This window comes from Pecten maximus, chromosome 6, assembly GCF_902652985.1.
Source record: "Pecten maximus chromosome 6, xPecMax1.1, whole genome shotgun sequence".
NCBI classification, from domain to species: domain Eukaryota; kingdom Metazoa; phylum Mollusca; class Bivalvia; order Pectinida; family Pectinidae; genus Pecten; species Pecten maximus.
The window spans coordinates 3,608,082-3,633,373 of NC_047020.1; the positions used below are offsets into that span (position 1 = coordinate 3,608,082).

Here is a 25,292-nt window from a genome sequence, read left to right on the forward strand (position 1 = left end):
AGATGCCAGAGAGACACCTTAAATTGGTTGGAGATGACTGAGAGACATCTTTAATTGGTTGGAGATGCCTGAGAGACATCTTTAATTGGATGGAGATGACTGAGAGACATCTTTAATTGGTTGGAGATGACTGAGAGACATCTTTAATTGGTTGGAGATGCCAGAGAGACATCTTTAATTGGTTGGAGATGACTGAGAGACATCTTTAATTGGTTGGATATGACTGAGAGACATAGTCTTCTTTGTGTCATGTCAACTGTCACTTTTGTTAATAACACAGAAAACAAGAATGTACAATTGTATACAAATTTATTATCATAACAGTACAGTTTTACATATTTCAAGGGAATATGAAAGTCATATTAATAAAAAAATATCTTAAAAAGTCACTTATAAACTAATTAACTTATCAAATAAGAATTAACTCTGTATTTCTAAGATGGCAATGGTATGGAAACAATTACTGTCAATACTGAATTGTTATGTAGTGGATGGCTCAGAGACAAAAGTTAACCACTGTGGTGGCCCCACGAGTTAAAGTTTACCACTCTAGTGACTCTGATGAGTCACAAGTTAACTACTGTAGTGGCGCCAAGTCACAAATTAACTATTGTAGTGACTCTGAGTCACAAGTTAACTATTGTAGTGACTCTGAGTCACAAGTTAACTACTGTAGTGGCTCTGAGTCACAAGCTAACTATTGTAGTGACTCTGAGTCACAAGTTAACCATTGTAGTGACTCTGAGCCACAAGTTAACTACTGTAGTGACTCTGAGGCACAAGTTAACTATTGTAGTGACTCTGAGTCACAAGTTAACTACTGTAGTGGCTCTGAGTCACAAGCTAACTATTGTAGTGACTCTGAGTCACAAGTTAACCATTGTTGTGACTCTGAGTCACAAGTTAACTACTGAAGTGACTCTGAGGCACAAGTTAACTATTGTAGTGACTCTGAGTCACAAGTTAACTATTGTAGTGACTGAGTCACAAGTTAACTATTGTAGTGACTGAGTCACAAGTTAACTATTGTAGTGGCTCGGAGTCACAAGTTAACTATTGTAGTGACTGAGTCACAAGTTAACTATTGTAGTGACTGAGTCACAAGTTAACTATTGTAGTGACTCGGAGTCACAAGTTAACTATTGTAGTGACTCTGAGTCACAAGTTAACTATTGAAGTGACTGAGTCACAAGTTAACTATTGTAGTGACTCTGAGTCACAAGTTAACTATTGTAGTGACTGAGTCACAAGTTAACTATTGTAGTGACCCTGAGTCACAAGTTAACTATTGTAGTGACTCGGAGTCACAAGTTAACTATTGTAGTGACTCTGAGTCACAAGTTAACTATTGTAGTGACTGAGTCACAAGTTAACTATTGTAGTGGCTCGGAGTCACAAGTTAACTATTGTAGTGACTCTGAGGCACAAGTTAACTATTGTAGTGACTCTGAGTCACAAATTAACTATTGTAGTGACTGAGTCACAAGTTAACTATTGTAGTGACTGAGTCACAAGTTAACTATTGTAGTGACTGAGTCACAAGTTAACTATTGTAGTGGCTCGGAGTCACAAGTTAACTATTGTAGTGACTGAGTCACAAGTTAACTATTGTAGTGACTGAGTCACAAGTTAACTATTGTAGTGACTGAGTCACAAGTTAACTATTGTAGTGACTCTGAGGCACAAGTTAACTATTGTAGTGACTCTGAGTCACAAGTTAACTACTGTAGTGGCTCTGAGTCACAAGCTAACTATTGTAGTGACTCTGAGTCACAAGTTAACCATTGTTGTGACTCTGAGTCACAAGTTAACTACTGTAGTGACTCTGAGGCACAAGTTAACTATTGTAGTGACTCTGAGTCACAAGTTAACTATTGTAGTGACTGAGTCACAAGTTAACTATTGTAGTGACTGAGTCACAAGTTAACTATTGTAGTGACTGAGTCACAAGTTAACTATTGTAGTGGCTCGGAGTCACAAGTTAACTATTGTAGTGACTGAGTCACAAGTTAACTATTGTAGTGACCCTGAGTCACAAGTTAACTATTGTAGTGACTCGGAGTCACAAGTTAACTATTGTAGTGACTCTGAGTCACAAGTTAACTATTGTAGTGGCTCGGAGTCACAAGTTAACTATTGTAGTGACTGAGTCACAAGTTAACTATTGTAGTGACTCTGAGTCACAAGTTAACTATTGTAGTGACTGAGTCACAAATTAACTATTGTAGTGACCCTGAGTCACAAGTTAACTATTGTAGTGACTCGGAGTCACAAGTTAACTACTGTAGGGACTCTTGAGTCACAAGTTAACTATTGTAGTGACTGAGTCACAAGTTCACCATTGTAGTGACTGAGTCACAAGTTAACTACTGTAGTGACTCTGAGTCACAAGTTCACTACTGTAGTGACTCTGTGTCACAAGTTAACTTTTGTAGTGACTCTTGAGTCACAAGTTCACCATTGTAGTGACTCGGAGTCACAAGTTCACCACTGTAATGTTATCAACTCCTGACAGGTTTGGTGTATGGAGAATCCATCACCTATACATTTACCAATCCCAAAACAAACACACAACACCCTACAGAAGGTTATAGTATACATCTACCAAACAATACATTGTTTTCTATATCTACTCGACCTCAAGGGCTCGCGATCTTACCAAGGGACTAACCTTTGAGTTAACGATTCTTACATGAAAACTGTGGCACCTGTATAGTATACATAGTTTATTGCACAAGTAAAAAAAAAGGCACAGTTCTAATGTGAGGTGGTTTGTGGTAGGTGTACCTCTGTAACAGTGTTACTTCTCATGGCAGGAAGTCATGGTAGATCATATCTATCGTAAGTAATTTGGCTATGTGACAGTTTTCATTTCAGAATTAATAATCCTTGGGGATCAGGAACATGCGTACATCATAACATTTTTAACAAGAGATCCCCGAGGGATCTTGGCGCCCACCACTGAATGATCTATATCAGTCAAATAATTGACCTATCTTTGATCTTATTTTACCTTCTTTCACTCTTCTTTAAAAACATTTATTAACTTTATATCTTTATATGACACTATATAGCAGGAGCAACCAACAATTGTCAAATCTCATTATTACTTTCTGAGAAATATAACGGTAAAAAGAATTGTTTACGGAGGTACTGAGGGATGGAGGGACAACGACCATGGACGCACAGCGATTTGAATAGTGCACCATCTGATGATGGTGGGCTTAAAATACCAGTAAAAACATAATAAAAAATCTAAAAACAAATCTGAATAAAAGCATTGTATACCTGGTAATTGTTATACAATTACTGTGTACCTGGTAATTATAATACAATCATTAATTGTGTACCTGGTAATTGTTATATAATCAATGTACCTGGTACATTCCATTATTACACATTATTCCATTAGATTTAGATCCGTACAGGTACTGTATACAAAGTAAAATAGCGACAAAAGTAGACACAATACTGTTAGACTGAAGGTCTCTTTAGACAGGTTATATGTACACTGTACCATTAATGTTAGACTGAAGGTCTTGTTAGACAGGTTATATGTACCATTAATTGCCACAAACTACCTGGAGGCTGTGTTGTGTATCCATGTTTCCTTTTGGTTTTTAAACCTTCTTCTGGCTATTACGTCTACCGGTTGATTTTTTTTATTAAATTTAACTTGAAAACTTTTGCTGATAAAGTACATAACATTAAAAATTTCATTCTTTTCCTGATCAACATTTAATGTTGAACATTAATTTTGCATCCAAAATTCAAGTATTCTGGACCATCTGGATCAACGTCCTGGACCATCTGGATCAACATCCTGGACCATCTGGATCAACGTCCTGGACTATCTGGATCAACATCCTGGACCATCTGGATCAACGTCCTGGACCATCTGGATCAACATCCTGGACCATCTGGATCAACATCCTGGACCATCTGGATCAACGTCCTGGACCATCTGGATCAACACCATTCCACCAGTTTTCCAGACATCTCCATCTTAAACACTCCTTCACCAACAAAGTTCATCACATTATAAACACGTGATTAAACTGTCTGAGTCTTTACATCCTTGGATCTCATCATTTCTCCTCATCACCTTCTTTTGTGACCTTGACCTCCACTAGACCTTGACCTCTACCAGACCCTGACCTCACTAGACCTTCAGTTTGTTGGACTGTGAGAGGGCTTTGACTTCATCCCAAAGATCCGATTTGTACTCGTCGGAGTAGAGTGATGGCAGTAAGTCCTTCAGGTCAATCTTCTCAAACACGGATAAGTTGTGACTGTGAGGTATGATAAATCACACTCATTATCATGTATAACATTTTGATATTGAGCTATGTAATTACTTTGTGTTATATAAAGAAAAATTCATGCTTTCCACTATATGAGGAAGCATAAGTACAATTAATTTACAAATCTGAACATGTTTTAAGCATAATCTACTTACAAATCTGGTTGTTTAGCGGAGCCTGCTGGTACAGGATACAAGGCCTCGTACACACGGTCTGGCTCACTACCATGGATAGCAAAGGCATTGAACTTTGTCACACCTCGGGGAAAGTAACTAACAGGGAATACCGCCTCACCGATCCATCGCCCGCTACCCTGGACAGCCACTTTGTACTGACAGGGCAACTCTTTCTGTATAGCCAAAATTTTAAAATCAAATGTAACTATATTTATGACAATAGTTCACACATCTAAATAAGCATATAAACTTTAATTACCTCAACAGCTTTTATATTCAATAAAAAAAGTATCTATGCAAGCTTGGATATCAAGCATTTTTAAAGCTAATTGAATTTTGACAGATTTATTCTTGGAATCACAATGTAAAAATAAAACCTAGTTTACTCAGCTCCGAGTTTACACAATAGATGTAGCTTGTTGATACTGTTTACCTTAACTATATTTCTCACTCCACTCAGAAGCAGATTCAAATGTTGTCCATGTCTGAAAAAATATATGAAGACAACATATTAATAAATATAAGCACTCATCAATACTCCCCCAAGACTGTGTAACCATGTACTCACTATTAAGGTATATCTATATGGCTATTAAGGTATATCTATATGGCTATTAAGGTATATCTTTACGGCTATTAAGGTATATCTATACGGCTATTAAGGTATATCTGTATGGCTATTAAGGTATATCTATACGGCTATTAAGGTATATCTATATGGCTATTAAGGTATATCTATATGGCTATTAAGGTATATCTATATGGCTATTAAGGTATATCTATATGGCTATTAAGGTATATCTATATGGCTATCAAGGTATATCTATATGGCTATTAAGGTATATCTATATGACTATTAAGGTATATCTATATGACTATCAATGTGTACATGTGTTAAAACACATTTTTAATTGAAAAGTTTCAATGTCATATTTCATCAAAAATTAAGTACAATGTAATTATACACAAATTAAGTCATTAAGTCGTGATAGTGAGAATAAGTCACAAAGTCTTGATACTGAGAATAAGTCACTATGTCTTGATAGTGAGAATAAGTCACAAAGTCTTGATACTGAGAATAAGTCACAATGTCTTGATACTGAGAATAAGTCACAAAGTCTTGTTACTGAGAATAAGTCACAATGTCTTGTTACTGAGAATAAGTCACAATGTATTGATACTGAGAATAAGTCACAAAGTCTTGATACTGAGAATAAGTCACAAAGTCTTGTTACTGAGAATAAGTCACAAAGTCTTCATACTGAGAATAAGTCACGAAGTCTTGATACTGAGAATAACCCACAAAGTCTTGATACTGAGAATAAGTCACAAAGTCTTGATACTGAGAATAAGTCACAAAGTCTTGATACTGAGAATAAGTCACAAAGTCTTCATACTGAGAATAAGTCACAAAGTCTTCATACTGAGAATAAGTCACAAAGCCTTCATACTGAGAATAAGTCACAAAGTCTTGATACTGAGAATAAGTCACAAAGTCTAGATACTGAGAATAAGTCACAAAGTCTTGATACTGAGAATAGCTACTAAGAGTAGACACAAAAATGTAAACAGAAGGTGTTGATAGCCTTTATCTATCATCTTGATGATGTTCAAAATTCTGTTTGCTCTTACTTACCAGGAAAACCGAGACATCTGATTCACATTGAGAATTATAATTTATTGTTCAAACTTGTATAAACTTTGAAAGGTCTTACGTGTGATGAGAGTTCTAATATATTGTTCTAACTTGATCTGAACCCTAATCAGACATTTTACTTACGGTGAGAGTTCTATTTCCAGATAGTCACCATCATCATTCAGGAAGAAGGCTTCAACAACTGGAAAGGGGAGATAATCAATATTGCCATTAACTTGGTTTATCATTGTTATCTGATCACAGGGAGGTAATATATCCCAGGTGAAGCACCAGGACAGGTACTCCAGTCATACTGTCATTATTAAGTGTTGAGGTTTGTATCACATTAAAATGAAAAAAAAAAATAAATGAAATCAATTAATTTTTCAATATCCTTTAATTTTGTTTTGTAATCCAGCCTTGAAATTGCATATTTTCTAGGGAGATAACCATTATTTCACTCTAAAAACAAAATTTGGAATATAGAGTGATTCATCAGGGAAATACATGTATGTAACAGGTAAGTGTAACGGTACACTATCTAAAGTTATTGATACTGAGATGGGCATAATCACCTTCATGGTTCCACAGCTCCCAGCATGCAGTACCCGGCTCTGTAGAAGGTACAGGCTTGTCATCAAAGAATTCAGCATCAACACTGATACGTAATGAGTTCCCGTCATCGGTGGAGGTCAGCGTCAGTTTGGCCGGGCGGTACTTGATCCCGAGTGGTTCACCGTTCCAGGTCGTATTGATGCAGAAGGTCAAGGACTTTTCACTGAGAATCTCGTCCCACAGCTCTGACTTGTACTGGTCAGTGTAGTTATTAGGGAGGATGCTCCGCATGTCAATCGGCTCAAAAACAGATAGGTTATGGCTGGAAGAGAGTCAGAATTCAAATGTTTAGAGCTGTTCTCAAGATTTACTGGAAATTTATTGTATTGTATCTTAACTAGAATGTATTGAACATCTTTTTTTCTTTCATTGTCTCATCAATAAGTGTTTTTGTATCTAGATACCAGTCATGGTCTCATCAATAAGTGTTTTTGTATCTAGATACCAGTCATGGTCTCATCAATAAGTGTTTTTGTATCTAGATACCAGTCATGGTCTCATCAATAAGTGTTTTTGTATCTAGATACCAGTCATGGTCTCATCAATAAGTGTTTTTGTATCTAGATACCAGTCATGGTCTCATCAATAAGTTTGTAATTAGATACCAGTCATGGTCTCATCAATAGGTGTTTTTGTATTTAGATACCAGTCATGGTCTCATCAATAAGTGTTTTTGTATTTAGATACCAGTCATGGTCTCATCAATAGGTGTTTTTGTATTTAGATACCAGTCATGGTCTCATCAATAAGTGTTTTTGTATTTAGATACCAGTCATGGTCTCATCAATAGGTGTTTTTGTATTTAGATACCAGTCATGGTCTCATCAATAAGTGTTTTTGTATCTAGATACCAGTCATGGTCTCATCAATAAGTGTTTTTGTATTTAGATACCAGTCATGGTCTCATCAATAGGTGTTTTTGTATCTAGATACCAGTCATGGTCTCATCAATAAGTGTTTTTGTATCTAGATACCAGTCATGGTCTCATCAATAGGTGTTTTTGTATTTAGATACCAGTCATGGTCTCATCAATAGGTGTTTTTGTATCTAGATACCAGTCATGGTCTCATCAATAGGTGTTTTTGTATTTAGATACCAGTCATGGTCTCATCAATAAGTGTTTTTGTATTTAGATACCAGTCATAGTCTCATCAATAGGTGTTTTTGTATCTAGATACCAGTCATGGTCACATCAATAGGTGTTTTTGTATCTAGATACCAGTCATGGTCACATCAATAAGTGTTTTTGTATCTAGATACCAGTCATGGTCTCATCAATAAGTGTTTTTGTATCTAGATACCAGTCATGGTCTCATCAATAGGTGTTTTTGTATCTAGATACCAGTCATGGTCTCATCAATAGGTGTTTTTGTATTTAGATACCAGTCATGGTCTCATCAATAGGTGTTTTTGTATTTAGATACCAGTCCTAGTAAACATCCAGTACGTTAATACTGATGTATATCTACTGACAAACTACATCAATGACTGATGTGATATCATTGTAATATTGACATGATGTGATTGTATTATTTCAAGAAAATCACATACAAGTATGGAAGCTCAAATTTGCCAGTAGGAACTGGATAAAGGGCCTCGTAGACCCTGTTTGGCTGGGGGCCGTGCATCGCAAACGCATTAAACTTGGTGACACACTTTGGGAAGTAAGCAGCAGGAAACACTGCGTCACCCATCCATCTGTTACCTTGGATACTGGCTGTGAATGTGCATGGCAACTCTTTCTGCAAATAAAGCACAGAAAAAATAAATATTGACAAATTGTCTGATTAAATATCAAACATTTATTTATAGATATCAGATTTTTTAGATCAGATCTCTAAAGGGGTTATCATAAAATATCCTTACCCTTACTAAGTTCATCTCACCATGAAGAACAAGATTGAAGTGTTGTCCATACCTAAAAATGAATAAAGATTATAAGACTCTATCAAATGTGGTCATGTAGGATAGGGATATTCCACCCGAGGGGCACAAAATGTGGTAAAACACGAGGCTCTGCCGAGGGTTTTACCACATTTTGTGACCCAGAGGGTGAAATATCCCTATCCTACATGAACCACATATGATTGAGTATTTTTCTCTCATTCCCCAACCTAAAATATACAAAAATAGGCACTATCTGTCGATAGCTTTCTCAGATAGACGCCATTTTTTCTCAATCCAAACTTTTTTTCTACTACATATAATAAAAAAAGAACAGCGCCAATGATTTTCCATACCCCATATATGCAAACAACGTTTGCTGTTCTAAAAACGAAGGAAACCATTCATTTCCACAGTCTAACGTTGTTTCAGCAGCCCTGTCATTGCAAGCGAAGCCAAATCACTTGATGTCGGCCAAGCTAGTGTGTCCTTTCGCGTGAAAATATAGTTCCATGTTTTATTAATAAAAAACAATAAAAGAACGTGTTTTTTTTACATAATTTGTATCATAAATTAAAAAAAATATTATCTGATTACATATCTTAATTCAATGTATTGTTGAAATGTTTATAGATAGATCTACTTTTGGTTCGGCGACCTACTTTTGTATCATTGCGCGCGCATGGCTATCCTACACCGGAAGCGAGGTAATACACACACAGCAAGCATGGGTGTATTTACCTGGACAGACCAGTATGATACAGGTAGGGATGAGAGAAATGTTCATATTGTACAGCTCAACACTCATCCACAGAACTACCTCAGACAATCTGGAAACATCACAGAACTACCTCAGACAATCTGGGAACACCACAGAACTACCTCAGACAATCTGGAAACATCACAGAACTACCTCAGACAATCTGGAAACATCACAGAACTACCTCAGACAATCTGGAAACATCACAGAACTACCTCAGACAATCTGGAAACATCACAGAACTATCTCAGACAATCTGGAAACATCACAGAACTACCTCAGACAATCTGGAAACACCACAGACAATCTGGAAACACCACAGAACTACCTCAGACAATCTGGAAACATCACAGAACTACCTCAGACAATCTGGAAACATCACAGAACTACCTCAGACAATCTGGAAACATCACAGAACTACCTCAGACAATCTGGAAACATCACAGAACTACCTCAGACAATCTGGAAACATCACAGAACTACCTCAGACAATCTGGGAACACCACAGAACTACCTCAGACAATCTGGAAACATCACAGAACTATCTCAGACAATCTGGAAACATCACAGAACTACCTCAGACAATCTGGAAACACCACAGACAATCTGGAAACATCACAGAACTACCTCAGACAATCTGGAAACACCACAGACAATCTGGAAACACCACAGAACTACCTCAGACAATCTGGAAACATCACAGAACTACCTCAGACAATCTGGAAACATCACAGAACTACCTCAGACAATCTGGAAACACCACAGAACTATCTCAGACAATCTGGAAACATCACAGAACTATTACAGACAATCTGTTACACAACAGAACTACCTCAGACAATCTAGAAACATCACAGTATAATGAGGGAATTTACCTCCACAATAAAACAATTACTGATACCCTGATAAACATGTTAATTAGATACAGACTGATACCCTGATAAAAATGTTAATTAGATACTGGAGATGTTTAACAAGATCATTAACCATCCAATAAAAGTATTAAAATGGTAAATCGCAGAGACAACACAGTGTCCACTCAGGAATTAAGGAGACAATGTCATACATACAGGTGATAGCCTAAATAATAATTTGCACTGTCAATTTATACCTTAGATCGTTCATCACACAAATCTTGTGGGTTTACTGACAATGTCTATCTCATGGAAAGCTATTATAGAAATGTAAACTTCATTGTCAAGTTGATTTTCATTTTAGAAAAAAGGAATCAGTATTGACATGATATTATTAAAACATCTCAACTGGTTTTGTACAACTGAATTATCTCCCCTTAACCATGGTATACTTACGGTGATAGCTCAATTTCCAAATAGTCATCGTTATCATTCAGAAAGAAAGCTTCTACCACTGAAAGTATAGATATATTATTTTTACTATTATTAACATTTGATCACTGATGATATTTAAATATTCTGTGATTCCATATTAATATGACAGCTCCATGTTTTCAGTTCCACCATTTTACCAGTCCAGAATCTCTGATTTTATCAGGCAATAAGCCTATATCGAGTAAATAAGTCCCTAGTACAGTGTGCAGCCTATCATCCAACAACTACCATACAGTATTTACCCAGCAATAACCTCATGCCAACCCATACAAGGTACATATATATTATTGTTCAGTAGAATTATCAACAACGCCATTTCATTATCTTGTAATAAGACCCTCTCCTGAATTGAGTTAGACGTTTGTTGCAAGATAAATATGTTATATATACATATTTTTGTGGGATAAAAACATTTACCAGAAAGAAAAGAAATACAGTTCATACCTTCATACAGCCATAGTTCAAAGCAGGGCTCCCCTGGTTTTCCATTTGGAGGAACAGGCTGGTCCCCAAAGAAGGGAGCGTCGACATGAATGTTAAGGTCCTCTCCATTGCTAGCAGTACTCAAGGTCATACGGACAGGATCATACTCGCCACTGAGGTTCCGTCCATCCCAAGTCTTCGTGATACAGTACTCCATTATAACACTGTGTGGACTATCTCAGATTTGGGTTAGGTGTCTACAGGAAATAAAAATAACCAGTTCAACTATAACAGATTAATGTAGTTAACGTACATGTAGAACATTGTAAACCACACTACACTCTCAGGAATATTGGACATGTACCGTAGGGTAAAGATGACCAAATTGAGGATCTCAACCTGTGGTTGCTACAACTTATATAGCAGAATAGCATTTTACACTCTCAACCTGAGGATGAAGTTTCTAATTCTGCATCCTCCTGTGGCTCTCAACCTGAGGATGAAGTTTCTAATTCTGCATCCTCCTGTGGCTCTCAACCTGAGGATGAAGTTTCTAATTCTGCATCCTCTTGAGGCTCTCAACCTGAGGATAAAGTTTCTAATTCTGCATCCTCCTGTGGCTCTCAACCTGAGGATGAAGTTTCTAATTCTGCATCCTCCTGTGGCTCTCAACCTGAGGATGAAGTTTCTAATTCTGCATCCTCCTGTGGCTCTCAACCTGAGGATGAAGTTTCTAATTCTGCATCCTCCTGTGGCTCTCAACCTGAGGAAGATGTGTCTTATGTTGAGGGGTCAGAGGCTATGTGTCTCTCTGAGCTTATTGTTGGAAGATCAAAAATGGGAAATAGCTATATTTGCCAACATTGCCCATTATTTTATTCTCTATAAATGTCAGTGACTAACTATTTTGGGAGAAAACGTTTCTATGCATGTTCTCTGAATAATCTGTTTTCATTCACCGATGATGTCGGCCATTGCACTCGGCAATATCCATGTATTTTTCCTAAAACGGCCGCCCAACCATGCAGTGAACTGCATCAATGGTAGCCCGATTTTCCTCTGACCCTGACACCACAGATAGTCTATATGATGTCAATACTAAATGGAACTCGTGCTACACGGTATCATGATCATCATATAGGCCTAGCTGTGTGATGCATGCCTATCTTCTCTTCATATAGTAAACTGTGTTACATTGTTGGGTCACAATTAGTCCGAGTTTAGGTCAGAATTTACACAATATCATCGACATGCAGTACATAAAGATTCCATGTCATTTCGACAATAGCATGCTAACAGCACGATTTGGTAGTTACCTTTCTTTTACCTGTAGGCCTAGTGTACACACCTGACCTTTGTAGTCTACCGACCGCCGACTACCGGAAATGAAAGTAGAAACATCGGTACACCGGCAAGTGAGGGCCCCAAAAAAAGGGGAGAAACACTGACTTTTCCCGTAAAATTTGACCCTCCAACTCTTTAAAACAATTACAAAACCTTAGAAACGTCACCCGGGAAAAAATTAGACGAATTAGTAACTTTGTTAAAATTTTTTAAGCTAAAAATAAAAATTCTTTCCCTTTAGGGCCCGTCACGGCCTTAATGACCATAACCCCGGTCTTTTGCATATTGGTTTTTTGGGGTGTAAAAATGTTTGGAGGAATTAAAGAAAACTCTGTTTAGAATTCCAGGAAACAGCCCGGTTTAAAAAGTTAACATTCACCCCTGAAACTTAGAAAATTTGTAAATTTGCGGAGGATGGGTTTTGCCCCCCCTCCGGTGAATTCCTTCCCCCCGGGACTGTTCGGAAACAGTTGGGACCGGGAATTGGTGGGGACAAATCGACTTCTTTTTGCCGTTCTTAAAAATTTTTAAATTATGGAAGTTAAAAATTTAAAAAATGGAATGGAAAATAAAAAAAAAAACGAATAATAAAACCCGATTTTGGGGGGGGAGGGGGGGTAAAGGGGTTTTTGTATAACAGGTAAATAAAGGAGTGGGGATTATTTTAATTTAGTTTAAAAATTAAAACCCCAATCAAGTATTTTTAATGGCACTTGCCGGCAAAAAAAAAATGGAGTGGGAAACCCAAGAGTGAAAAAGGGAAAAAGGGTGAAAAAAGTTTTAAACCAAATAAAAAGAAAAGGTAAAAAGAAAAAATAAGGGTTAGGAAAGGAATAAGTCCCCCTAACAAAAAAACGGGGAATATTTATAAGACACGCCCCTTGGTAAGGGGCAAGAAACTGACATAGGAAGAATGTAGAAGTCTTGGGAAAAGTTTGGGGGATTAGGAAATATGGTAAGCGTAGAATGGATTGGGAAGGAGAAAGGGATGGGGGGGAATTAGAACGGTATCGAAAAGCGGGGAGGCCCCCCGGGGGGGGCGAACGGTATTGGTAAGAAGAACGACCCCTGGTAGAAAAAAGGAAGAGGAAAAAAAGAAAAGGGCCAGTTTAAGAAGAGGAACCGCCCCAAGGGGGTAAAATGAAACGAAATCTGGTAAGAAACACAGCCCCCGGGAAGAATGAGAGGAGGAAGGGGAATGTAGAAGGGATCTGGAGAAATTAATATGTAGGAAAGACGTAAAAAAAAATTCCCCCCTTGGAAAGAAGTAGAATGTATTGGGTAAAAAGTAACCCCTGAATCGGGGGGAAAAAGTAAAAGGGAAACCCCGGTAAAATTAAAAAAGCCCCCTTAAAAACAGGGAATTGCCCATTTGGTAAGACATGAAAGAAACGGTAAAGGGGGGGAAAGGCCCCCAGATTAGAATTCCCCCCAGTAAGAACAGTACATGCCCCCCTTTGGAAAGAATGGAACGTTTTCCCGGGAAAGGGTAGACACGTACCCCCGGTAAAGAATTTGAAAACTAACCCCCGGGGAAGAATGTAGAACGTAAAATTCGGAAGAAGGGCCCTATTGGGGTGAAGAGCCCAAAAATCCGGGGGAAGAATGGAATGCATCCGGTAAGACAGTAAACGCCCCCCCTGTTAAGAAGGGGGGGATGTACCCTCTGGAAGACATGGAATGCCCCCCCCGGAAAAGAATGAAATCCCCAAGGGGAAGAAAGAAAAATGCAAAAATGGTTAGACATTAAAAAGACCGGAAGACAGGAATGATTGGGAAGTAAAACTGAAGGAAGAAGTAGATTGCATCCGGAAGGAATTTGGGGTGCCCCCGGGAAGAAAGACGTTAAAAGGTGAATTTGGGGATACGGGGTTCGGAAGACAGAGAAATTTTATTTTGGGGGAATTTAAACTTATTGGAAGAGAAATCCCCCTCCGGGGAAGAAGGGGGGAAAAAAGGAAGAAGAGATGGCCCCCCGGGTTTTAAAAATCCCCCCCCCGGGGTAAAAATGTGAAGGGTATTGGGAAAAGGGAATGAGAAAGAATCCGGAAGGGGACTGGAAAAGGATTTGGAAAAGGGTAAAGTATTGGGGAAAAGAATTTCACCCCTGGTAAGCAGAAAAGAAGGGAAGAAGGGAAACGACCCCGGGAAAAAAAAATTTGGGAAGAATGGGGCCTATTGGAGAAAGAAATTTTGGAAGAATGTAGAAAGAAACCCCGAAAATGTAGAAGGGGCCCTCCGTAAGCAGTGAAAGCCCCCCCGAAAGAAGGAAGTTTTTGGAAAATTTAGAAGTATTGGAAGACAGTTGAAACATTGGAAAAATTTGGGACACCCCCTTTGGAAGAAAAATGAAGGAAAGAAAAGAGAGGAGAAGAAAGGAAGTCAACTGGTTAAGAAGTCCATGCAATCCGAGAAAAGAACCCCCCCCCCGGGCATGTAACAGAAAAAGGAAAAAAAATGCCCCCCTTGGTAAGAAGTCAATGGGGAAGAATTACACATGATTGGAAGACCAGGAAACTGAAAAATTTGGGGGAATTGACAGACCTCCTAAGACAGGAAGGATTGGGTAAAATGGGGGGAGGAAGAATGTAAAGTGTACCACCCTCCTGGTAAGACATTTAGACGCTGTCACCATCCTGGTAAGACATGTAGATACTGTCACCCTCCTGGTAAGACATGTAGACATTGTTACCCTCCTTGTAAGACATGTACACACTGTCACCCTCCTGGTAAGTCATGTACACACTGCCACCCTCCTGGTAAGACATGTAGACACCACCACCCTCCTGGTAAGACATGTAGACACTGTGACCCTCCTGGTAAGACATGTACACACTGCCACCCTCCTGGTAAGACATGTTGACACTGTCACCCTCCTGGTAAGACATGTAGACACTGCCACCCTCCTGGTAAGACATGTAGACACTGCCTTCCTCCTGGTAAGACATGTAGACGCTGTGACCCTCCTGGTAAGACATGTAGACGCTGTCACCCTCCTGGTAAGACATTTAGACGCTGTCACCATCCTGGTAAGACATGTAGATACTGTCACCCTCCTGGTAAGACATGTAGACATTGTTACCCTCCTTGTAAGACATGTACACACTGTCACCCTCCTGGTAAGTCATGTACACACTGCCACCCTCCTGGTAAGACATGTAGACACCGCGACCCTCCTGGTAAGACATGTAGACACTGTGACCCTCCTGGTAAGACATGTACACACTGCCACCCTCCTGGTAAGACATGTAGACGCTGTCACCCTCCTGGTAAGACATGTAGACACTGTCACCCTCCTGGTAAGACATGTAGATACTGTCACCCTCCTGGTAAGACATGTACACACTGTCACCCTCCTGGTAAGACATGTAGACACTGTCACCCTCCTGGTAAGACATGTACACACTGCCACCCTCCTGGTAAGACATGTACACACTGCCACCCTCCTGGTAAGACATGTACACACTGCCACCCTTCTGGTAAGACATGTTGACACTGCCACCCTCCTGGTAAGACATGTACACACTGTCACCCTCCTGGTAAGACATGTAGACACTGTCACCCTCCTTGTAAGACATGTAGACACTGTCACCCTCCTAGTAAGACATGTTGACACTGCCACCCTCCTGGTAAGACATGTTGACACTGTCATTCTCCTGGTAAGACATGTAGACACTGTCACCCTCCTGGTAAGACATGTTGACACTATCACCTCCTGGTAAGACATGTAGACACTGTCACCTTCCTGGTAAGACATGTACACACTGCCACCCTCCTGGTAAGACATGTAGACGCTGTCACCCTCCTGGTAAGACATGTAGACACTGTCACCATCCTGGTAAGACATGTACACACTGCCACCCTCCTGTTAAGACATGTAGACACTGTCACCCTCCTGGTAAGACATGTAGACACGATCACCCTCCTGGTAAGACATGTTGACACTGCCACCCTCCTGGTAAGACATGTACACACTGCCACCCTCCTGGTAAGACATGTACACACTGCCACCCTCCTGGTAAGACATGTACACACTGCCACCCTTCTGGTAAGACATGTTGACACTGCCACCCTCCTGGTAAGACATGTAGATACTGTCACCCTCCTGGTAAGACATGTAGACGCTGTCACCCTCCTGGTAAGACATGTAGACGCTGTCACCCTCCTGGTAAGACATTTAGACGCTGTCACCATCCTGGTAAGACATGTAGATACTGTCACCCTCCTGGTAAGACATGTAGACATTGTTACCCTCCTTGTAAGACATGTACACACTGTCACCCTCCTGGTAAGTCATGTACACACTGCCACCCTCCTGGTAAGACATGTAGACACCACCACCCTCCTGGTAAGACATGTAGACACAGTGACCCTCCTGGTAAGACATGTACACACTGCCACCCTCCTGGTAAGACATGTTGACACTGTCACCCTCCTGGTAAGACATGTAGACACTGCCACCCTCCTGGTAAGACATGTAGACACTGCCTTCCTCCTGGTAAGACATGTAGACGCTGTGACCCTCCTGGTAAGACATGTAGACGCTGTCACCCTCCTGGTAAGACATTTAGACGCTGTCACCATCCTGGTAAGACATGTAGATACTGTCACCCTCCTGGTAAGACATGTAGACATTGTTACCCTCCTTGTAAGACATGTACACACTGTCACCCTCCTGGTAAGTCATGTACACACTGCCACCCTCCTGGTAAGACATGTAGACATCGCCACCCTCCTGGTAAGACATGTAGACACTGTGACCCTCCTGGTAAGACATGTACACACTGCCACCCTCCTGGTAAGACATGTAGACGCTGTCACCCTCCTGGTAAGACATGTAGACACTGTCACCCTCCTGGTAAGACATGTAGATACTGTCACCCTCCTGGTAAGACATGTACACACTGTCACCCTCCTGGTAAGACATGTAGACACTGTCACCCTCCTGGTAAGACATGTACACACTGCCACCCTCCTGGTAAGACATGTAGACACTGTCACCCTCCTGGTAAGACATGTACACACTGCCACCCTCCTGTTAAGACATGTAGACACTGTCACCCTCCTGGTAAGACATGTAGACACGATCACCCTCCTGGTAAGACATGTTGACACTGCCACCCTCCTGGTAAGACATGTACACACTGCCACCCTCCTGGTAAGACATGTACACACTGCCACCCTCCTGGTAAGACATGTACACACTGCCACCCTTCTGGTAAGACATGTTGACACTGCCACCCTCCTGGTAAGACATGTAGATACTGTCACCCTCCTGGTAAGACATGTAGACGCTGTCACCCTCCTGGTAAGACATGTAGACGCTGTCACCCTCCTGGTAAGACATTTAGACGCTGTCACCATCCTGGTAAGACATGTAGATACTGTCACCCTCCTGGTAAGACCTGTAGACATTGTTACCCTCCTTGTAAGACATGTACACACTGTCACCCTCCTGGTAAGTCATGTACACACTGCCACCCTCCTGGTAAGACATGTAGACACCGCCACCCTCCTGGTAAGACATGTAGACACTGTGACCCTCCTGGTAAGACATGTACACACTGCCACCCTCCTGGTAAGACATGTTGACACTGTCACCCTCCTGGTAAGACATGTAGACACTGCCACCCTCCTGGTAAGACATGTAGACGCTGCGACCCTCCTGGTAAGACATGTAGACGCTGTCACCCTCCTGGTAAGACATTTAGACGCTGTCACCATCCTGGTAAGACATGTAGATACTGTCACCCTCCTGGTAAGACATGTAGACATTGTTACCCTCCTTGTAAGACATGTACACACTGTCACCCTCCTGGTAAGTCATGTACACACTGCCACCCTCCTGGTAAGACATGTAGACATCGCCACCCTCCTGGTAAGACATGTAGACACTGTGACCCTCCTGGTAAGACATGTACACACTGCCACCCTCCTGGTAAGACATGTAGACGCTGTCACCCTCCTGGTAAGACATGTAGACACTGTCACCCTCCTGGTAAGACATGTAGATACTGTCACCCTCCTGGTAAGACATGTACACACTGTCACCCTCCTGGTAAGACATGTACACGCTGTCACCCTCCTGGTAAGACATGTACACACTGCCACCCTCCTGGTAAGACATGTACACACTGCCACCCTCCTGGTAAGACATGTACACACTGCCACCCTTCTGGTAAGACATGTTGACACTGCCACCCTCCTGGTAAGACATGTACACACTGTCACCCTCCTGGTAAGACATGTACACACTGTCACCCTCCTTGTAAGACATGTAGACACTGTCACCCTCCTAGTAAGACATGTTGACACTGCCACCCTCCTGGTAAGACATGTTGACACTGTCATTCTCCTGGTAAGACATGTAGACACTGTCACCCTCCTGGTAAGACATGTTGACACTATCACCTCCTGGTAAGACATATAGACACTGTCACCTTCCTGGTAAGACATGTACACACTGCCACCCTCCTGGTAAGACATGTAGACGCTGTCACCCTCCTGGTAAGACATGTAGACACTGTCACCCTCCTGGTAAGACATGTACACACTGCCACCCTCCTGTTAAGACATGTAGACACTCTCACCCTCCTGGTAAGACATGTAGACACGATCACCCTCCTGGTAAGACATGTTGACACTGCCACCCTCCTGGTAAGACATGTACACACTGCCACCCTCCTGGTAAGACATGTACACACTGCCACCCTCCTGGTAAGACATGTACACACTGCCACCCTCCTGGTAAGACATGTACACACTGCCACCCTTCTGGTAAGACATGTTGACACTGCCACCCTCCTGGTAAGACATGTAGATACTGTCACCCTCCTGGTAAGACATGTAGACGCTGTCACCCTCCTGGTAAGACATGTAGACACTGTCACCCTCCTTGTAAGACATGTAGACACTGTCACCCTCCTAGTAAGACATGTTGACACTGCCACCCTCCTGGTAAGACATGTTGACACTGTCATTCTCCTGGTAAGACATGTAGACACTGTCACCCTCCAGGTAAGACATGTAGACACTGTCACCCTCATGGTAAGACATGTTGACACTGTCATTCTCCTGGTAAGACATGTAGACACTGTGACCCTCCTGGTAAGTCATGTAGACACTGTGACCCTCCTGGTAAGACATGTAGACATGATCACTCTCCTAGTAAGACATGTTGACACAGTACCCTCCTGGTAAGACATGTACACACTACCACCCTCCTGGTAAGACATGTACACACTGTCACCCTCCTGGTAAGACATGTGCACACTGCCACCCTCCTGGTAAGACATGTAGATACTGTCACCCTCCTGGTAAGACATGTACACACTGTCACCCTCCTGGTAAGACATGTAGATACTGCCACCCTCCTGGTAAGACATGTAGACACTGCCACACTCATGGTAAGACATGTAGACACTGCCACACTCATGGTAAGTCATGTGCACACTGTCACCCTCCTGGTAAGACATGTAGATACTGCCACCCTCCTGGTAAGACATGTAGACACTGCCACACTCCTGGTAAGACATTGAGACGCTGTCACCATCCTGGTAAGACATGTAGATACTGTCACCCTCCTGGTAAGACATGTAGACATTGTTACCCTCCTTGTAAGACATGTACACACTGTCACCCTCCTGGTAAGTCATGTACACACTGCCACCCTCCTGGTAAGACATGTAGACACCGCCACCCTCCTGGTAAGACATGTAGACACTGCCACCCTCCTGGTAAGACATGTAGACACTGTCACCCTCCTGGTAAGACATGTAGACACTATCACCCTTCTGGTAAGACATGTACACACTGCCACCCTCCTGGTAAGACATGTACACACTGCCACACTCATGGTCAGACATGTAGACACTGTCACCCTCCTGGTAAGACATGTACACACTGCCACCCTCCTGGTAAGACATGTACACACTGCCACCCTCCTGGTAAGACATGTACACACTGCCACCCTTCTGGTAACACATTTAGACACTGTCACCCTCCTGGTAAGACATGTACACACTACCACCCTCCTGGTAAGACATGTACACACTGCCACCCTCCTGGTAAGACATGTACACAATGCCACCCTTCTGGTAAGACATGTTGACACTGCCACCCTCCTGGTAAGACATGTAGATACTGTCACCCTCCTGGTAAGGCATGTAGATGCTGTCACCCTCCTGGTAAGACATTTAGACACTGCCACCATCCTGGTAAGACATGTAGATACTGTAACCCTCCTGGTAAGACATGTAGACATTGTTACCCTCCTTGTAAGACATGTACACACTGTCACCCTCCTGGTAAGTCATGTACACACTGCCACCCTCCTGGTAAGACATGTAGACACTGCCACCCTCCTGGTAAGACATGTAGACACTGCCACCCTCCTGGTAAGACATGTAGACACCGCCACCCTCCTGGTAAGACATGTACACACTGCCACCCTCCTGGTAAGACATGTTGACACTGTCACCCTCCTGGTAAGACATGTAGACACTGCCACCCTCCTGGTAAGACATGTTGACACTGTCATTCTCCTGGTAAAACATGTAGACACTGTCACCCTCCTGGTAAGACATGTTGATACTGTCACCCTCCTGGTAAGACATGTAGACACTGCCACACTCATGGTAAGACATGTAGACACTGCCACACTCATGGTAAGTCATGTGCACACTGTCACCCTCCTGGTAAGACATGTAGATACTGTCACCCTCCTGGTAAGACATGTAGACACTGTCACCCTCCTGGTAAGACATGTAGACACTGTCACCCTCCTTGTAAGACATGTTGACACTGTCACCCTCCTTGTAAGACATGTAGACACTGTCACCCTCCTGGTAAGACATGTAGACACTGTCACCCTCCTGGTAGGTCTGGTGAGAGTATTGTTATAGAGATAGTGCCATCATTGGTGTCTTTGTAGGGTGGGAGTATTATAGAGATAGTGCCATCATTGGTGTCTTTGTAGGGTGTGAGTATTATAGAGATAGTGACATCATTGGTGTCTTTGTAGGGTGGGAGTATTATAGAGATAATGCCATCATTGGTGTCTTTGTAGAGTGTGAGTATTATAGAGATAGTGCCATCATTGGTGACTTTGTAGGGTGTGAGTATTATAGAGATAGTGCCATCATTGGTGTCTTTGTAGGGTGTGAGTATTATAGACATAGTGCCATCATTGGTGTCTTTGTAGGGTGTGAGTATTATAGAGATAGTACCATCATTGGTGTCTTTGTAGAGTGTGAGTATTATTATAGAGATAGTGCCATCATTGGTGACTTTGTAGGGTGTGAGTATTATAGAGATAGTGCCATCATTGGTGTCTTTGTAGGGTGGGAGTATTATAGAGATAGTGCCATCATTGGTGTCTTTGTAGGGTGTGAGTATTATTATAGAGATAGTGCCATCATTGGTGTCTTTGTAGGGTGTGAGTATTATAGAGAAAGTGCCATCATTGGTGTCTTTGTAGGGTGTGAGTATTATAGAGATAGTGCCATCATTGGTGTCTTTGTAGGGTGTGAGTATTATTATAGAGATAGTGCCATCATTGGTGTCTTTGTAGAGTGTGAGTATTATAGAGATAGTGCCATCATTGGTGTCTTTGTAGGGTGTGAGTATTATAGAGATAGTGCCATCATTGGTGTCTTTGTAGGGTGTGAGTATTATAGAGATAGTGCCATCATTGGTGTCTTTGTAGGGTGTGAGTATTATAGAGATAGTGCCATCATTGGTGTCTTTGTAGGGTGTGAGTATTATAGAGATAGTGCCATCATTGGTGTCTTTGTAGGGTGTGAGTATTATAGAGATAGTGCCATCATTGGTGTCTTTGTAGGGTGGGAGTATTATAGAGATAGTGCCATCATTGGTGACTTTGTAGGGTGTGAGTATTATAGAGATAGTGCCATCATTGGTGTCTTTGTAGGGTGTGAGTATTATAGAGATAGTGCCATCATTGGTGTCTTTGTAGGGTGAGTATTATAGAGATAGTGCCATCATTGGTGTCTTTGTAGGGTGGGAGTATTATTATAGAGATAGTGCCATCATTGGTGTCTTTGTAGGGTGTGAGTATTATAGAGATAGTGCCATCATTGGTGTCTTTGTAGGGTGTGAGTATTATAGAGATAGTGCCATCATTGGTGTCTTTGTAGGGTGTGAGTATTATTATAGAGATAGTGCCATCATTGGTGTCTTTGTAGGGTGTGAGTATTATAGAGATAGTGCCATCATTGGTGTCTTTGTAGGGTGTGAGTATTATAGAGATAGTGCCATCATTGGTGTCTTTGTAGGGTGTGAGTATTATAGAGATAGTGCCATCATTGGTGTCTTTGTAGGGTGTGAGTATTATAGAGATAGTGCCATCATTGGTGTCTTTGTAGGGTGTGAGTATTATTATAGAGATAGTGCCATCATTGGTGTCTTTGTAGGGTGTGAGTATTATAGAGATAGTGCCATCATTGGTGTCTTTGTAGGGTGTGAGTATTATAGAGATAGTGCCATCATTGGTGTCTTTGTAGGGTGTGAGTATTATAGAGATAGTGCCATCATTGGTGTCTTTGTAGGGTGTGAGTATTATAGAGATAGTGCCATCATTGGTGTCTTTGTAGGGTGTGAGTATTATAGAGATAGTGCCATCATTGGTGTCTTTGTAGGGTGAGTATTATTATAGAGATAGTACCATCATCTGTGGTGTGAGTATACATATTGTTATAGAGATAGTACCATAATCTATGTCTTTGTTGAGTGGGAGTATTGCATTAATTTTGGTCCTGGGTGGGGATATTTGTTGTTGATAACTACCATGACCTATACCACTAACTGATAATGACAAATCTTCCTTCTGACTCCTGTATTGATATTAACAGGTCATTGAGATCAACATGAATTAAATTCTCCCTATGACTGATAAGCAGGGAATTTTAAATAAACAGAAGTAGACCATTGTTTCCCTGGATGGAGTCACATCATTTTGTCCCTCAGATAAATCTATTGTAGACTTTATATACGACTGTAAGGCACCAGCTGTAGGCCAGTTTGTGTTTTAGGGTAGGAACAAGCTGCTACAACATCAATATTAAACACAATGGAGACCGCTATAGGTATAAATGGTCTCGGAAAGTTTATAATAACTTGTAATCTGGGAACATCCTATAATATCAATAGCTGATATGAAGTGGATCACTTGCTTATGAATCTACCAATGAAATGTTTGTACAACTTTACTCCAAATAAGGGAAACATGGTTGACAAATGATTATGATTAGTATATATCTATAGTTTATCTAGAAATAAAACCGTCCACTGATAATTATAACTTTAGCTTGTCTGTCCATGATAGCCTAAACTGAAACGCATAAACATCCGCACGTGGACTACAAAATGAAATAAGGTTGGAAATTTGTATGAATTAGTATAGGTTGTGAAAAAAAATCTTCATTTCTTTGACATTTCTATCCGTGCTAAAATCTAATTACTAATTCAATGATAGGTCCATTGGCTACTACCTGATTAACTTTAACCTTGCTAGTAACTTTAACCTTGCCAGTAACTTTAACCTTGCTAGTAACTTTAACCTAATTGCCATGGCCAGTAACTTTAACCTTGCCAGTAACTTTAACCTTGTTAGTAGCTTTAACCTTGCTAGTAACTTTAACCTTGCCAGTAACTTCAACCTTGCTAGCGGCCATTGAACCATATGTTTTTTGCACTTGGAGGCATGTCAAATGTTGTTTGCATTTCAAAAGTTATGTAAATAAACTATTAAATGTAAACAATTGAACATGTAGGTAGAGAATAGTGCAGGTAAAGATATAAGTGTGTACCTGATGGGGACCTGCACGTACTACTTATAAAATGTAAACTCCAGCTTGTTATCAGAGGAAGGATTGCTATAGTGAAGTTTCGAGATGAGACCCCGTTATAAATACATAGATAAAGCTGTTTTACTTGTCAATATGATAGTTGTGTGGGGAGATAGTGGCCTAGCTCCGTAGACAGGCAATGTTTGTTGTTGTTACCCATCTTCATCATGTTGTAGTCTTTATCTTAGTGATAAAACCATTGTTATGGTTACTTGTGTTGGAAGTCTATAGAAACAGCACTGTTTAACAGTACAGAAGAGGATGGTACAAATGGAGCCTTGGTACAATGTGACGCTATCAGAAACATTTCAGTTCTTCAGACACTTATCATGATCCAAAATAAAAACCATGCCCATTAAATAATTGTGTAGGATCTATATATATACATTTGTATTCTCATAATAAATAATACATATTTCCATAATTTCATCATTGTTCATTCATAATCAGAAACTAAGTGACCGATTTGTAACTTAGTTATTTTAACTATTGTTACCTGTTAGTAAAATCTATTTCTGTTAAAACAATCCTCTTCATGTGGCCTTGTATTTCACTATCTTGTATAACGGTGTATCTGACTTTAGTCCCCATTCTTATACATATACAATAAAACTCATTTGATAGTTTCCATGCATGTTTATGATAGAATAATACGGTACATGTATTACACATTAAGGCCCCACCCATGGTGACTGAGTTAATTCTGTGGAGACATAAAAAATTATGTAAGTTTTATTATTGAGTTTTTGTTTTGTAGAAAATGAGTCATGTGACTCATGAATAAAATCTGTTATTTTCATTAGCTTGTATAAAAACTATCAAATTGTATACACTGTTTGACTGGTGTGTTTTGTAGTGTTGTATCATTCAAGAGTCAATACACCGGATTGAACCTTGACCTCTGGTTGCTTGGGTGACAGAATTTTGGTGTGT

At 40.7% G+C, this 25,292-nt stretch overlaps 1 protein-coding gene across 1 annotated transcript; it reads right to left on the minus strand.

The window, feature by feature from the left end:
* Positions 1 to 292: 292 nt before the first annotated feature.
* On the minus strand, positions 293 to 12,564 carry LOC117328749. The gene is made up of 10 exons (XM_033886264.1): positions 12,465 to 12,564; positions 11,170 to 11,405; positions 10,687 to 10,744; positions 8,599 to 8,650; positions 8,284 to 8,474; positions 6,692 to 6,993; positions 6,261 to 6,318; positions 4,914 to 4,965; positions 4,460 to 4,653; positions 293 to 4,292 (listed from the first exon to the last, which is right to left on the minus strand). The coding sequence occupies exons 2-10, from the start codon at positions 11,363 to 11,365 to the stop codon at positions 4,163 to 4,165; spliced, it is 1,233 nt and encodes a 410-aa protein (XP_033742155.1). The 5' UTR covers positions 11,366 to 11,405; positions 12,465 to 12,564; the 3' UTR covers positions 293 to 4,162.
* Positions 12,565 to 25,292: the final 12,728 nt, after the last annotated feature.

Bases quoted from the DNA above. Each gene is read 5' to 3' on its own strand.
- LOC117328749 (XM_033886264.1), bottom strand. From the start codon at position 11,365: ATGGAGTACTGTATCACGAAGACTTGGGATGGACGGAACCTCAGTGGC. The intron at 8,651-10,686 runs GTAAGTATACCA...ATTCATTTTTAG, and splicing joins TTGGAAATTGAGCTATCACC to GTATGGACAACACTTCAATC. The intron at 4,293-4,459 runs GTAAGTAGATTA...CATACCTCACAG, and splicing joins TCCGCTAAACAACCAGATTT to TCACAACTTATCCGTGTTTG.